Source organism: Rutidosis leptorrhynchoides, chromosome 9, assembly GCF_046630445.1.
Source record: "Rutidosis leptorrhynchoides isolate AG116_Rl617_1_P2 chromosome 9, CSIRO_AGI_Rlap_v1, whole genome shotgun sequence".
NCBI classification, from domain to species: Eukaryota; Viridiplantae; Streptophyta; class Magnoliopsida; order Asterales; family Asteraceae; genus Rutidosis; species Rutidosis leptorrhynchoides.
Window position 1 is genome coordinate 343,138,127 of NC_092341.1, and position 12,092 is coordinate 343,150,218.

Below are 12,092 nucleotides of genomic sequence, written 5' to 3' on the forward strand. Positions count from 1 at the left end.
GAGCTACGTGAATGTGAATGAAGCCCTCGAGGTCTAGATGAGCAAGTGAGGAGAGCGGGAACAGTTGGGAATAGCCTAAAAGGAGTAATGGATGTCATATAATAGAATCAGTCAACTTCCATGCTAACACTGCCACACTGGTAGCTAATAACTTGCTAAGCACCATTACATAAGTAACTCGGTGCGCAAGAAGACAAGACGTAGTAAACTCTGTATTTATACACCCAGATCATCAGCTTCAACACGATTTGAAAAAAGAAAAGATAAAGAATTTGCATTTGCAATTTAAATAAAAAAGATATTTGGATTCAATTTACGCGCACATACAAAATAAGCCAACAATCACATGCAACGCTAAATTGCATATTGGATGCCAAAACTAGCCATAAATGACAAAAAAGACTCATCTGTACATTTTATTGTTCAAAGTTCAAGCATTCAATAACCAACAAAAAAATAAGATAAAATAGGCTATAAACAAATCAGAGAGCAGCATACAAAACTAAACCTTCCACACAAAACCCCCAAAAACCACCCCTATAAAAACCTTTTTCAAATGTCTTCTTTGTATCTACGATATCCTGACTGCTTGTTGCACTCTCTTTTCCTTTTCTTCCTGCAACCTTTCTTCAAGATCCTTTCCATCTTTCATCATGAACTTGTCCACCTGTGCTGCCACCTGTCGCCCTTCTGAGATGGCCCACACAACCAGTGACTGTCCTCTTCGACAATCACCCGCTGCAAATACACCATCTACATTCGTTGAAAATCTCCCGTACTCTGCCTTTACATTCGATCTCCCATCTTTCTCCAACCCCAGTTTATCCGCTATCGTCTGTCAACATAATTTCAAACAAATCAGCAAATACTATAGGTAGCAATTTCGACCTGCTTGCTGAAAATTGGGTCTTAATAGTCGAGTTCATAAGTACTAACCGATTCAGGACCGAGGAAACCCATGGCTAGCAAAACCAGGTCAGCCTCAAGGATTTCTTCCGAACCTTCAACCTCCTTAAATTGGAACCGTCCAGAGTCATCTTTTGCCCATTGAACACGAACAATTTCCACGCCTTTCACTGATCCATTCTCATTGCTAATAAACCTTTTCGTCAGAACCTCATACGATCGTGGGTCTTTCCCGAATTTCGTAGCAGCTTCCTGATGTCCATAATCTACACGAAATACACGAGGCCACTACAAGCCAAAAAACAAGACCAAAATCAGAAACTGCTGGCAAGATATTGTTTTTATTTTTATTTTTATTTTTATTTTAATTTTTTATAGTTTTTTATAGTGTTTAAAGAAAGAGACAAACCTGAGGCCAAGGGTTTCCGGGAGCTCGAGTTCGAGGTGGCTCAGGAAGAAGCTCGAGATTTACAATGCTAGTGCAACCATGTCGTATTGAAGTCCCGATACAATCTGTGCCTGTGTCGCCTCCGCCTATTACAATTACCTTTTTATCCTTGGCAGATATATAGTTATTGTCTGTAAGATTGCTGTCGAATAAGCTTTTAGTATTTGCATGCAAAAATTCCATAGCGAAATGTATTCCCGATAGCTCACGTCCTGGAACAGGAAGGTCCCTGTAACATAACATTTTTAATTGTTTCAATATTATGATACTAGACATAAAAAATAACAGAATACTCGATTATCACAGTTTTCACACACCTTGGCTTTGTGGATCCCAAGGCCAAAATAACGGCATCGTTATCATTACGAAGTTGCTCAATGGAAAACGATGGATCGATTCCAACATTGGCATTCACAACAAAGTTAACACCTTCCATAGCCATAAGGTCGACCCGTCTTTGAACAACATCAATTTTGTCCGCCTTCATGTTAGGAACCCCGTACATCATGAGTCCACCGATTCGATCAGAACGCTCAAAAACAGTAACCGTATGGCCAACCCTATTAAGTTGATCGGCTGCAGCCAAACCAGCGGGCCCGCTACCGACAATAGCAACCTTTTTACTGTAGAAAAAGAAAACAGTTAGTTAATCACAGTATCAAGAGACAAATAAAGTCAATGAAGAGAAAGTCAAACATACCCTGTTCTATGGATGGGGGGCCTAGGCACCATCCAACCTTCTTCAAAGGCTTTGTCGATAATCGAGCACTCGATGTTTTTAATAGAGACGGGATTTTCGATTATACCGAGGACACACGATCCTTCACATGGAGCGGGGCAGACTCGACCCGTGAACTCGGGGAAATTGTTTGTTTCAAGAAGTCGATCCAATGCTTCACGCCATCTATTCTGGTAAACTAACTCATTAAATTCCGGAATTTTATTGCCAAGTGGACATCCAGAATTCTCCTGCCATTATTTTTTTAAAATTTTAATAAATTAATTGATTATTGATTAATTATTAATTAAACCAATTCAAAGCATATAGTAATTTTCTATACAACCACATTGTTTACCTGATGGCAAAAAGGTGTACCACAATCCATGCAACGTGCGGATTGAGTTTTTAAGAGAGGGCCAGGTTTTGTTTCTTCCATTACTTCATTCCAATCGTTCATCCGAATAGTCGGGTCACGGTACGATACACCCTCACGCTCGTACGCAATAAACCCACGGTTTTTAACCGGATCTTCGACCCGAGAAGGTCGGGTCACCGGTTCATCCTGTTTAACCTCAATGACCGGGTCAACGACCTTATTAACAGATTTAGCTGCCAACTTTTTAAGTTCTTCGAACGCATCTTTCTCCTTTAATTCATCTTCTTCTCGAATATCAGCTTCTTCAACAGCCTTTTGTGCAATTTCGTTTTCTTTCATTGTAGCTAAAATCTGCTTATAATCCCTTGGGAACACCTTAACAAATTTAGGCAAAAGATTATCAAAATTGTTAAGTACTTCTTTCGCCAGCTGGCTGTTTGTGTGCCGTTGGTGTTGCTGAATCATCATTCTAAGAGTCATAATATCGTCCTCGTCTTCCACCTTATCTAAATCAACCAACTCTGTATTACATCTTGACCGAAACTTCAAGTCAACATCAAGAACATACGCAATTCCTCCACTCATACCCGCAGCAAAGTTCCTCCCGGTTTTACCCAAAATTACTACGGTCCCACCAGTCATGTATTCACACCCGTGATCACCGACACCTTCGACAACCGTTTTAGCTCCCGAGTTTCGCACACAAAAACGTTCGGCCGCCATACCATTAAAATAAGCCTCGCCACTTGTTGCACCATATAGAGCCACGTTTCCAATCACGATATTCTCTTTAGGATCAAACCCGCTACCTTTAGGAGGATAAACGACAATTTTGCCACCTGATAACCCTTTCCCGACATAATCATTGCTGTCGCCTTCTAACTCAAGCATAATTCCCGAGCAAAGAAAAGCCGCGATACTTTGACCCGCACTACCGTTAAGTTTAACATGGATAGTGTCGGTTGGTAGGCCCGGTAAATGGTACCGTTTTGTTACTTCATGGCTAAGCATCGTCCCGACTGCACGGTTAACGTTACAAATTGGTGATTCAATGTATACAGGAAGCCCTTTTTCTAAAGCAGGTTTCGCGAGTGATATTAGCCGTTGATCAAGAGCCATATCTAAACCATGATCTTGTTTTTCTACACAAGTTTGGGCTGCATCAGGTCGGATGTCAGCAGCAGGTCGAAGTAATAGTGACAGATCAATGCTTTTTAATTTCTCGTTGTTTTTTGTAAGTTCTTTATCAACTTCAAGCATATCTGCACGTCCCACCATTTCGTTAACGGTTCTAAAACCCATCTCGGACATAATTTCCCTCATTTCTTCTGCTAACATGAAAAAGAAATTGATAACATGTTCAGGTTCCCCTGCGAATTTTTCACGAAGAACAGGATCCTGTGTGGCAATCCCAACAGGACAAGTGTTTTTGTGACACTTTCTCATCATGATGCAGCCAAGTGTAATGAGTGGTGCAGTACTAAAACCGAACTCCTCAGCACCGAGAAGAGCAGCAATGGCTACATCTCTTCCGGTTTTTAGTTGACCATCGGTCTGGAGGACGGTTCGACCTCGAAGATCATTCGCAACCAAAGTTTGGTGTGTTTCGGCTAGACCTAGCTCCCATGGAAGCCCAGCACTCTTGATCCCAGTCCACCTAGAAGCACCAGTTCCACCATCATGACCTGAAATCAAAACATGGTCTGCATGGCCCTTAACCACTCCACTAGCAATTACTCCCACACCAGCTTCGGAAACCAGCTTCACACTTACACGAGCGGAAGGATTTGCGTTCTAAAGATACCAAATACAAGTGTCAAAAAAATTATAACTTACTGTACATAACCTAAAAACATTACCAAAGTTATTATTACCTTCAGATCATGAATTAACTGAGCAAGATCTTCAATAGAATAGATATCATGATGTGGCGGAGGACTAATTAATCCAACGCCAGCGGTCGAATTTCTCGTGAGAGCAATGTCGCCAATAACTTTGTGCCCTGGCAGTTCACCACCTTCCCCCGGCTTTGCTCCCTGTAATGATGAAATTCAGAATATAAAACCGTAATCAGCATCCACTAAACAAATATTAGTTGAAGATGCAAAGTTACCATCATCTGTCCATTAACATATGTGCATAAACATGAGGAACTTCTGTCAAGGTTGCTAAAATCGCTACTCGGGTAGTACTCAGTCAGGACATTTTAGGGAGTACTCGGATGTTGACTAAGTTGACTTTGACTGATTTTGGTCGTTTTATTGACCAATTTCGGCAGATTGAGTTTTGCTTGATTTTGACCAATTTTCCGAGCAATCGCAAGTTTTGACCGAGTTTGACCATGTTTGACTGAGTTTGACCGAGTACTCCCAGAGCTGCCAAAATCGGGTAATTCCGAGTTCTGTAATGACAGGGTGACTCGGATTACTTTACAATATGATTAAAAAAAACATTATTACCTGAGCCATCTTAATTTGCAGTTCATCGGCGTTTGTAAGGTAATAACTAGAAACTCCAAATCGTCCACTAGCAACCTGCTTAATTGCACTCCTCTTTGGGTTTATTGAACCATCTGGTAGTGGTATCATACGAGACGGATTTTCACCTCCCTCACCTATAAAATTATTATTAAATTTTTTTAATTGTAAGCCTTGTATAAAAACATGACAAAATCTTGTGAAAATCTTAAAAATCTGCATTGAGAGGTACATACCAGTGTTAGATTTTCCACCGATTTTGTTCATAGCCATGGCAAGAGTGGTATGAGCTTCCAACGAAATAGAACCGTAACTCATGGCACCAGTACAGAATCGTTTCACTATTTCACTAGCAGGTTCAACCTCTTCCAAAGGAACCTTAACACTACCCTCTTTAAACTTTAAAAGTCCACGTAGATTGCATTCTTTATTCAATTCATGAATACGTTTCGAATACTCTTTATAAGCAGCAACGCTATTGCCCCTAGCAGCCTCTTGCAGCTTTGCAATGGCAAGAGGATCATTCAAATGAATTTCACCACCTTTTCTCCAATGGTAATCACCGTTGTTTGGTAAAGCAACCGCTTCTGCACTGTTGGGCGGATACCCGCGGGTCGGAAACCCTAACCCGTGCAACTGAAGAGCATCACCCGCTAATGCTTCAAATGTGGCTCCTTCGACTCTACTTGGAGTGCCAGCAAAGCATCGTTCCATAACTTCGGTTGATAACCCGACTGCTTCAAAGATTTGAGCACCTTTATATGATGCCAAAGTTGAAATTCCCATTTTGGCGAGAACTTTTTGCATACCGTAGTGACTTGCTTTGTAGTACTTTTTGACTAATTCGTCTTTTGTGTGGAAGTCGCCGTTTGACTTCGGTGGGATTTTACCATCAACTTGCATCCTCCAAATGGCTTCCACGGCTAAATATGGACATATAGCATCAACACCGAAGCCAACAAGTGTACAGAAATGATGCACTTCACGAGGCTCGGCGGATTCAACCATTAACGCAACCCGGGTTCTTTCGAGTTTCTTAACCAAATGATGGTGGACTGCACCAACAGCCAAAAGAGAGCTTACTGCAACTCGCTTTGATGAAAAGGCTGCAATACAAGAAACAGGAATTTAGATCATCCAATAAATGTCCAATCCATATGTGGAAATTAGTGGTGGCAATTTCGAACCATTAATGAGCAAATGTAAAATGTGTCAAACTATTATAGGTAAATGTGTCAAGATTGCATTTTTTTAATCTGTTCAACTCACTTGACACAAAGGTGTGTTTAAGTTAAACAGGTCAAAAGGTTATATGGCTCATGCATTAGAATTTAGAAGTCAAGCCACGCAAACAGGCATTTTTAGTGCATAGAACCTCCTAAATTTTGATGAATTTTTATATTCATTCATAGAATAGCATCATTAAAATTTAATATATGACATATGTGAAAAATGACCTACAGATCCCGCCTGTTTTGACAAAGAGAAAGAATACCAGACTCGACCCAAACCATAGTTGACCCTTATACAACCAACAGGTCCCACCCATTTCGTGAATATATTTGAATGTTTACCTCTGTCAGAAAGCACCAACGTAGTATAACCCTGTTTGATGGCATCATGAGCCTGCGAGCAGATTCTATCCAAGGTTTGCTCCAAACCCTTGCGTCCAAGTTCTTTAGGGTAAGTTATATCAAGAACTTTGCTTCTCCAGCCTCTGAAATTCATATTTTTAATGGATTCCATCTCTTCGATAGACAAAAGTGGGCCTTTTAGTGAAAGGCGATGGCATTGCTCTTCTGTAATCTCTGTAAGATCACCTTCGGGTCCCACCATGCATTCCATGGAAGTTACAATTTTTTCGCGTATAGGATCGATAGGTGGGTTAGTTACTTGTGCAAACATTTGTTTAAAATACTCGAATGTTAGCTTCTCTCTGTTAGACATCACAGCCAATGGAGCATCGTTTCCCATTGAACCAAGTGCCTCAACCCCATCTTTTGCCATTGGTAGTAAAAGCATTTCCAACGATTCAATCGTATAGCTGCATAATAATCCCATATCCCAATTAATAAAATCAATAAAAAAAATAGAAATATAACCAACAAATGAAGGACTATTTATAATTTATATTAGAAGTTTAGATACCCAAAAGCCTTCAATGGAGCCAAGAGTCCCTGAATACCCATGTTATCATCCTCGGAAGATGCCTAAAATTTGAAATTTAAAGTCAATGTAAATGCTATTAAAAAAAAGTAAAATTAGAAGTGTTCAATCTTTTCAGATTTTGCCTACATTTAACTATCTGAAGATGAAACATCACAATCTCAACAAGCAAACAATAAAAAATGAAAAATAAAAATGAACTTTTTAACTGAAGATGAAAAAAAAGCCTTACCTTTGACACTCCAGCAATAGGAGGGCATATACGTGAAGATTTAGTAACAGATTCAACAATGTGCTTGAGTTCTATCTTTTGCTTTTCTAACCATGCACAATATGGTTTTGCATGAGAATATTGTTGTTTTAAGGCTTCATCATCAACAACGATATGTTTCTCAAAGTCCACAAGAAGCATCATTCCCGGATTGAGTCTACCTTTCCTAGCCACGTCTTCTGGTGGAATGTCAACAACTCCAACCTCACTCGCCATTATAACTCGCCCACTGTGAGTAACATAAAAACGACCCGGACGCAATCCATTTCGGTCCAATGTAGCTCCAAGGTATCGGCCATCAGTAACTACACAAAAAGTGGTAATTACAATGTGAACAAATAAAAAGTTGAAAGAAGTGGCAATTACAAACCATTTACTTATAACGGGTCAACTCTGATAATGTTATAAAGGCGTAACTTAAAGTATTGTAAGCCATACATGAAACTAGAGCAGGTCCATCCCAGGGCTCCATTAAAGCTGAGCAATATTCATACAAGGCCTTCCTTTGAGGATCCATATTTTTGTTGTTTTGCCAGGCTTCGGGGATCATCATCATAACAGCCTCGGGAAGACTTCTACCAGCTCTCACTAATAACTCAAGGACACCATCAAAAGCACCTGCAAATCAACAACAATTTATTATTACAATCATTATATTCAACAACAAAAAGTTTTTTTAATTGGACAAATTTGTACACACCTGAATCAGACGAGCTGACATCTACAATGGGAAGAAGTTTCTTCAACTCGTTCTTTGAAAGGCCAAGCTCCTTGCATTTCAGAAGGCCTTCGCGTGCCTTCATCCTGAATATTATAGATACATACAATTACATTACATTAACAGTTATAATACATTGATAAGCCAACGACAATATTGAGAAAAGTACAAGACTTACCAATTAACATTCCCTCTAAGTGTGTTAATTTCTCCATTATGGCCAAGAACACGCATAGGTTGAGCCCGATCCCAACTGGGAAAAGTGTTGGTTGAAAATCGAGAATGAATCTGCACAAAAGGACACCAAAACCAAAAGACGGCATCAAGTTATGTAAACATGATGTAGTTTTTATTTACCAACTCACCACAAAAGAATCCAATCGAGCATCCGATCCAAATTCATTATTTAATCAAAAAATGCCTTGGAAGTCATTCCTCAACATCACATCTCTCTCCCGTTAACCGGTTGATCCAATGCTGTTGTTAAGTATGATGTCAGCAGATAAAAAATCAAGTTTATGGATTAAATATTTACCAGGGCCATGTAGCTCGTAAACCTTTCATTCCCAAGATCAGCAAAATAATACTCCTTCAACTGGTTCGGTTTTAACTGACCTTTGTACACAACCGTTCTGCACAATATAACTCAAATTCAACAACCCATCACAATATAATATTTAGCATACTAGAATTTGAAAATTTAACGGTTATAGAAAAAGCAAACCTAGATGATAAAGAACATATATAGAAGTCCTTAACCCCGCCATGTTGAAGATTCAATGCAGCTTGGATGGCTACCATTGAAACCCTCCTTAGTATGTACATCTGCATATAGCAATACAAATTGGTCAAATTATACATATAAGAACCAAAAATGAGCATGAAAACTAAGTTTTTATAAACACCTGCTGCTCAAAATCAGCTTTTGACCTAGATGTTGGTGTGAGAAACACTTGTTCAATGACGGGTTCGGTTTGTAGAGCAGACTTGCCCAAACCTGAATTATCAGTGGGAACAGTACGCCAGCCAAGCACGGTGTGCCCGAGTGATTCAGCAACCTGGAAATAATATTTACACTTTTTTAAAATGTGTGTCTTGAACCGCACAAGATCAAACTATGATTATAAATTCATAAAGTATCAATCATCATATAAAGCTAACGTACCTTTGTGAATACAATCTTGCTTTGCTCCCTCCTAGTATCGGAAGTAGGCAAGAAGAACATGCCGACTGCATATTCCCCGGGTGGTGGTAGCTCAAACCCCTCATCCTTTGCCAACTGGTGTTGCATGGGGAGCACATAAATAATAATAATAATAATAAATATTAATATATCAGCAAAATTAAAATCCATAAAGCTATCATTGTCGCAATCATGAATCAACCAAGTAAAATCAAATCCAAAACCTAATTTAAACAGAGTTAAAGACAAAACCCATATCCTTTTCAGTTTATTACCTATCAGTCATCAAGCACAAGTTGGATATATGTGATTGGTGATCGTTTTCGATAGTTACTTTTTTCACACGAATTCTACTCACCAAAATACTCCGGATTATGAGATAATGTCATGTATATTACAGAAATCGTAACTTGAATATTTTGGGTCAAAATAATCATGTATGGCAAGAAAAGTGAAAATTAACTACAATCAAAAATTACTCCGTAATACTTCTAATTACCCCAACTAAATCAGCCATTTATATACTTCTGATCTTTGATAGAGATCACTTAAGTTGGAAAAAAAAAATTATAGAGATCACTTAAAAACTTGCATCCAACCACCACCTAATCGGAACTAATCAGAAATAATAGGATTGTACTTTTTAGACATTTAAATATTAATTTTAAAATTTATAAGGGTAAATACGGAATAAAACCATAAACATAAACTTTATCATAATTGTCAAAAAAACATTCTTTGTTTATAAACTGTATTTTAAATTCATGTGACTAATTTTGACTTTGACCTACTTGAGCAACAAACACGATTTTGACTCATTTGAAAAATCGAACGTACTGCTTTTAAAAAGAAGTAATAGGGGATTAATTAGAAGTAATCGTGGTTTCATATATACACTTACGGAGTATTATATGATTATATACTACAACTACACTACATACAGTCATGCTTAAAGTATGCATATATAATATAATAATTATAGTTAAGTTATTAAGTTATGGGATGATTCTAACACATATTTAGAATTAGAATTAGAATTAGAATTAGAATTAGAAGAATAAAGGGTTAAAATAGGTCACACATATTTAGAAGAGTAAAAGGTTAAAATAGATGTGTGAGGATAAAAAAGTCTGTGTGAGAATCATTCTTATAGTTATAATTATAATATAATATAATATAATTATAATATTATATAATAATATAATAATTACAATTATAAATAAATATAAATATTAAATATTAATATAAATTATAATAATTACAAAAAAAAATATTATATTTTTTTATTTTATATAATATATATAAATATACCTCCTTGTAGAAATCATGCGGAAGTCCAACAAGAATTCCGGCACCATCACCGGTATTCGTCTCACATCCACAAGCACCTCTATGTGACATACGCACCAACATCTCAATTCCATCAGTCACCTAATTTATTCAATTCCCAATTTCATCTTTAATAATTAATCCAAAATAAATAAAAATACAAAATAGAAGTACAATTATTATGCATACCGTTTTTCTGTTAGCAACACCTGATAATTCAGCAACAAACCCAACTCCACATGCATCCTTATCAAATTTCGGATCATATAACCCTAATGGCTTCTCAGGCACTAACGACAAATTACACCTAACCACCATTCTCCTCATCACCTTCGGGTCACATCTCGGACTATCCGCTTTCAATTCCTGTAACGTCTCACAACCCGACCCGAATCCACGTAAAACCCTAGCTGCTCCATTAAACTTACTCGACTGTTTCAAAACTGAAGTGCACGTCCGGTTAGTTTTACCAGCAGCTATCCGAGCTAGACCGTTTATCGGACGACTAGTAGCAGTATTAACAAACGTCGTCGGGTCTGGTCGAACGTGTATAGCGTGATTCAAAGGCACCGCCATTTTTTTAAAATTCTAAAATAATAATTATAATTAATAATTAATTAATAATTTTTAATTAACAATAACAATTAAGTTGTTATTAACAAACAAGTTTTATCTAACAGATCTGGATTTGATGTGTGTGGAATCTGAAAAAAAAAAAAAAAGGGGGGGGGGGGGGGGGGGGGGGGGGGGGAATACAATAAAACGAAAACTTAGGTAGACGATTGGAGATAGATACAGATGTGTGCATGTATATAAGGCAAACACAATAAAGGAAGAGGGTACAGGTGGTTTCTTTTCGCCCTCGTCGAGGTTGGTGTAGAGAGGATTATATAGAAGAGGCAGGAGGTTAACAGCTAATCTATCCAACAAGGATGTCATTGTTGGATGTGGTGTGGGCCCAGATATATGTTTATTTTTCACATTTTTTAGGGTCAACTTTTAATTTTACACCCGCTCAAATACTCAAATACCCAAATACATGTACAATATGGAGTATATATATATATATAGGGAGAGGATCCAGTGAGAACTTTTTTAGTGTAAGAACTCTAGAAACTCTAAAAAACACCTAAATACACTTAAATTCGAGCAAAAAAAAAAGATGAATTCGAGCAAAAATACAAAACACGGACGAACAAAAAATTCAAAGTCGAACAAAAAATTTGATATTCGAACAAAAAATGGTTCTACATTTTTTTTCAAAAAAAAATAAAAAAAAATTTGTTCGACTACCTATATGTTCTACATTTTTTTGTTCGAATACAAAAATGTAGAACACATTTTGTGTTCGAATTCAACAATTTGTGTTCGAATTTCTTTTTTTTGTTCGGCCGTATTTTTTTTTGTTCGACTTTCTCATTTTTTGTTCGACTACCCCATTTTTTGCTCGAATTTCAGTGTATTTTTGAGTTCTCAGGGTTCTCACACCAAAAAAGT

At 37.7% G+C, this 12,092-nt stretch overlaps 1 protein-coding gene across 2 annotated transcripts; it reads right to left on the bottom strand.

The window, feature by feature from the left end:
• Nucleotides 1–284: 284 nt before the first annotated feature.
• On the bottom strand, nt 285–11,299 carry LOC139865968 (glutamate synthase 1 [NADH], chloroplastic-like). Of its 2 annotated transcripts, XM_071854087.1 has the most exons (21): nt 10,785–11,299; nt 10,578–10,697; nt 9,249–9,362; nt 8,989–9,141; nt 8,808–8,908; nt 8,619–8,715; nt 8,262–8,371; nt 8,066–8,169; nt 7,804–7,983; nt 7,327–7,670; nt 7,077–7,138; nt 6,503–6,972; nt 5,165–6,034; nt 4,911–5,065; nt 4,326–4,487; nt 2,431–4,245; nt 2,055–2,323; nt 1,672–1,977; nt 1,316–1,583; nt 937–1,194; nt 285–835 (listed from the first exon to the last, which is right to left on the bottom strand). In XM_071854087.1, the coding sequence occupies exons 1-21, from the start codon at nt 11,169–11,171 to the stop codon at nt 572–574; spliced, it is 6,609 nt and encodes a 2,202-aa protein (XP_071710188.1). In that variant the 5' UTR covers nt 11,172–11,299; the 3' UTR covers nt 285–571. The 2 variants fall into 2 exon arrangements, with proteins under 2 accessions (XP_071710188.1, XP_071710189.1); XM_071854088.1 differs by lacking the exons at nt 8,619–8,715; nt 8,808–8,908; nt 8,989–9,141; ... (1 more) ...; nt 10,578–10,697; nt 10,785–11,299 and adding an exon at nt 8,449–8,573.
• Between the last annotated feature and the right edge of the window lie 793 nt (nt 11,300–12,092).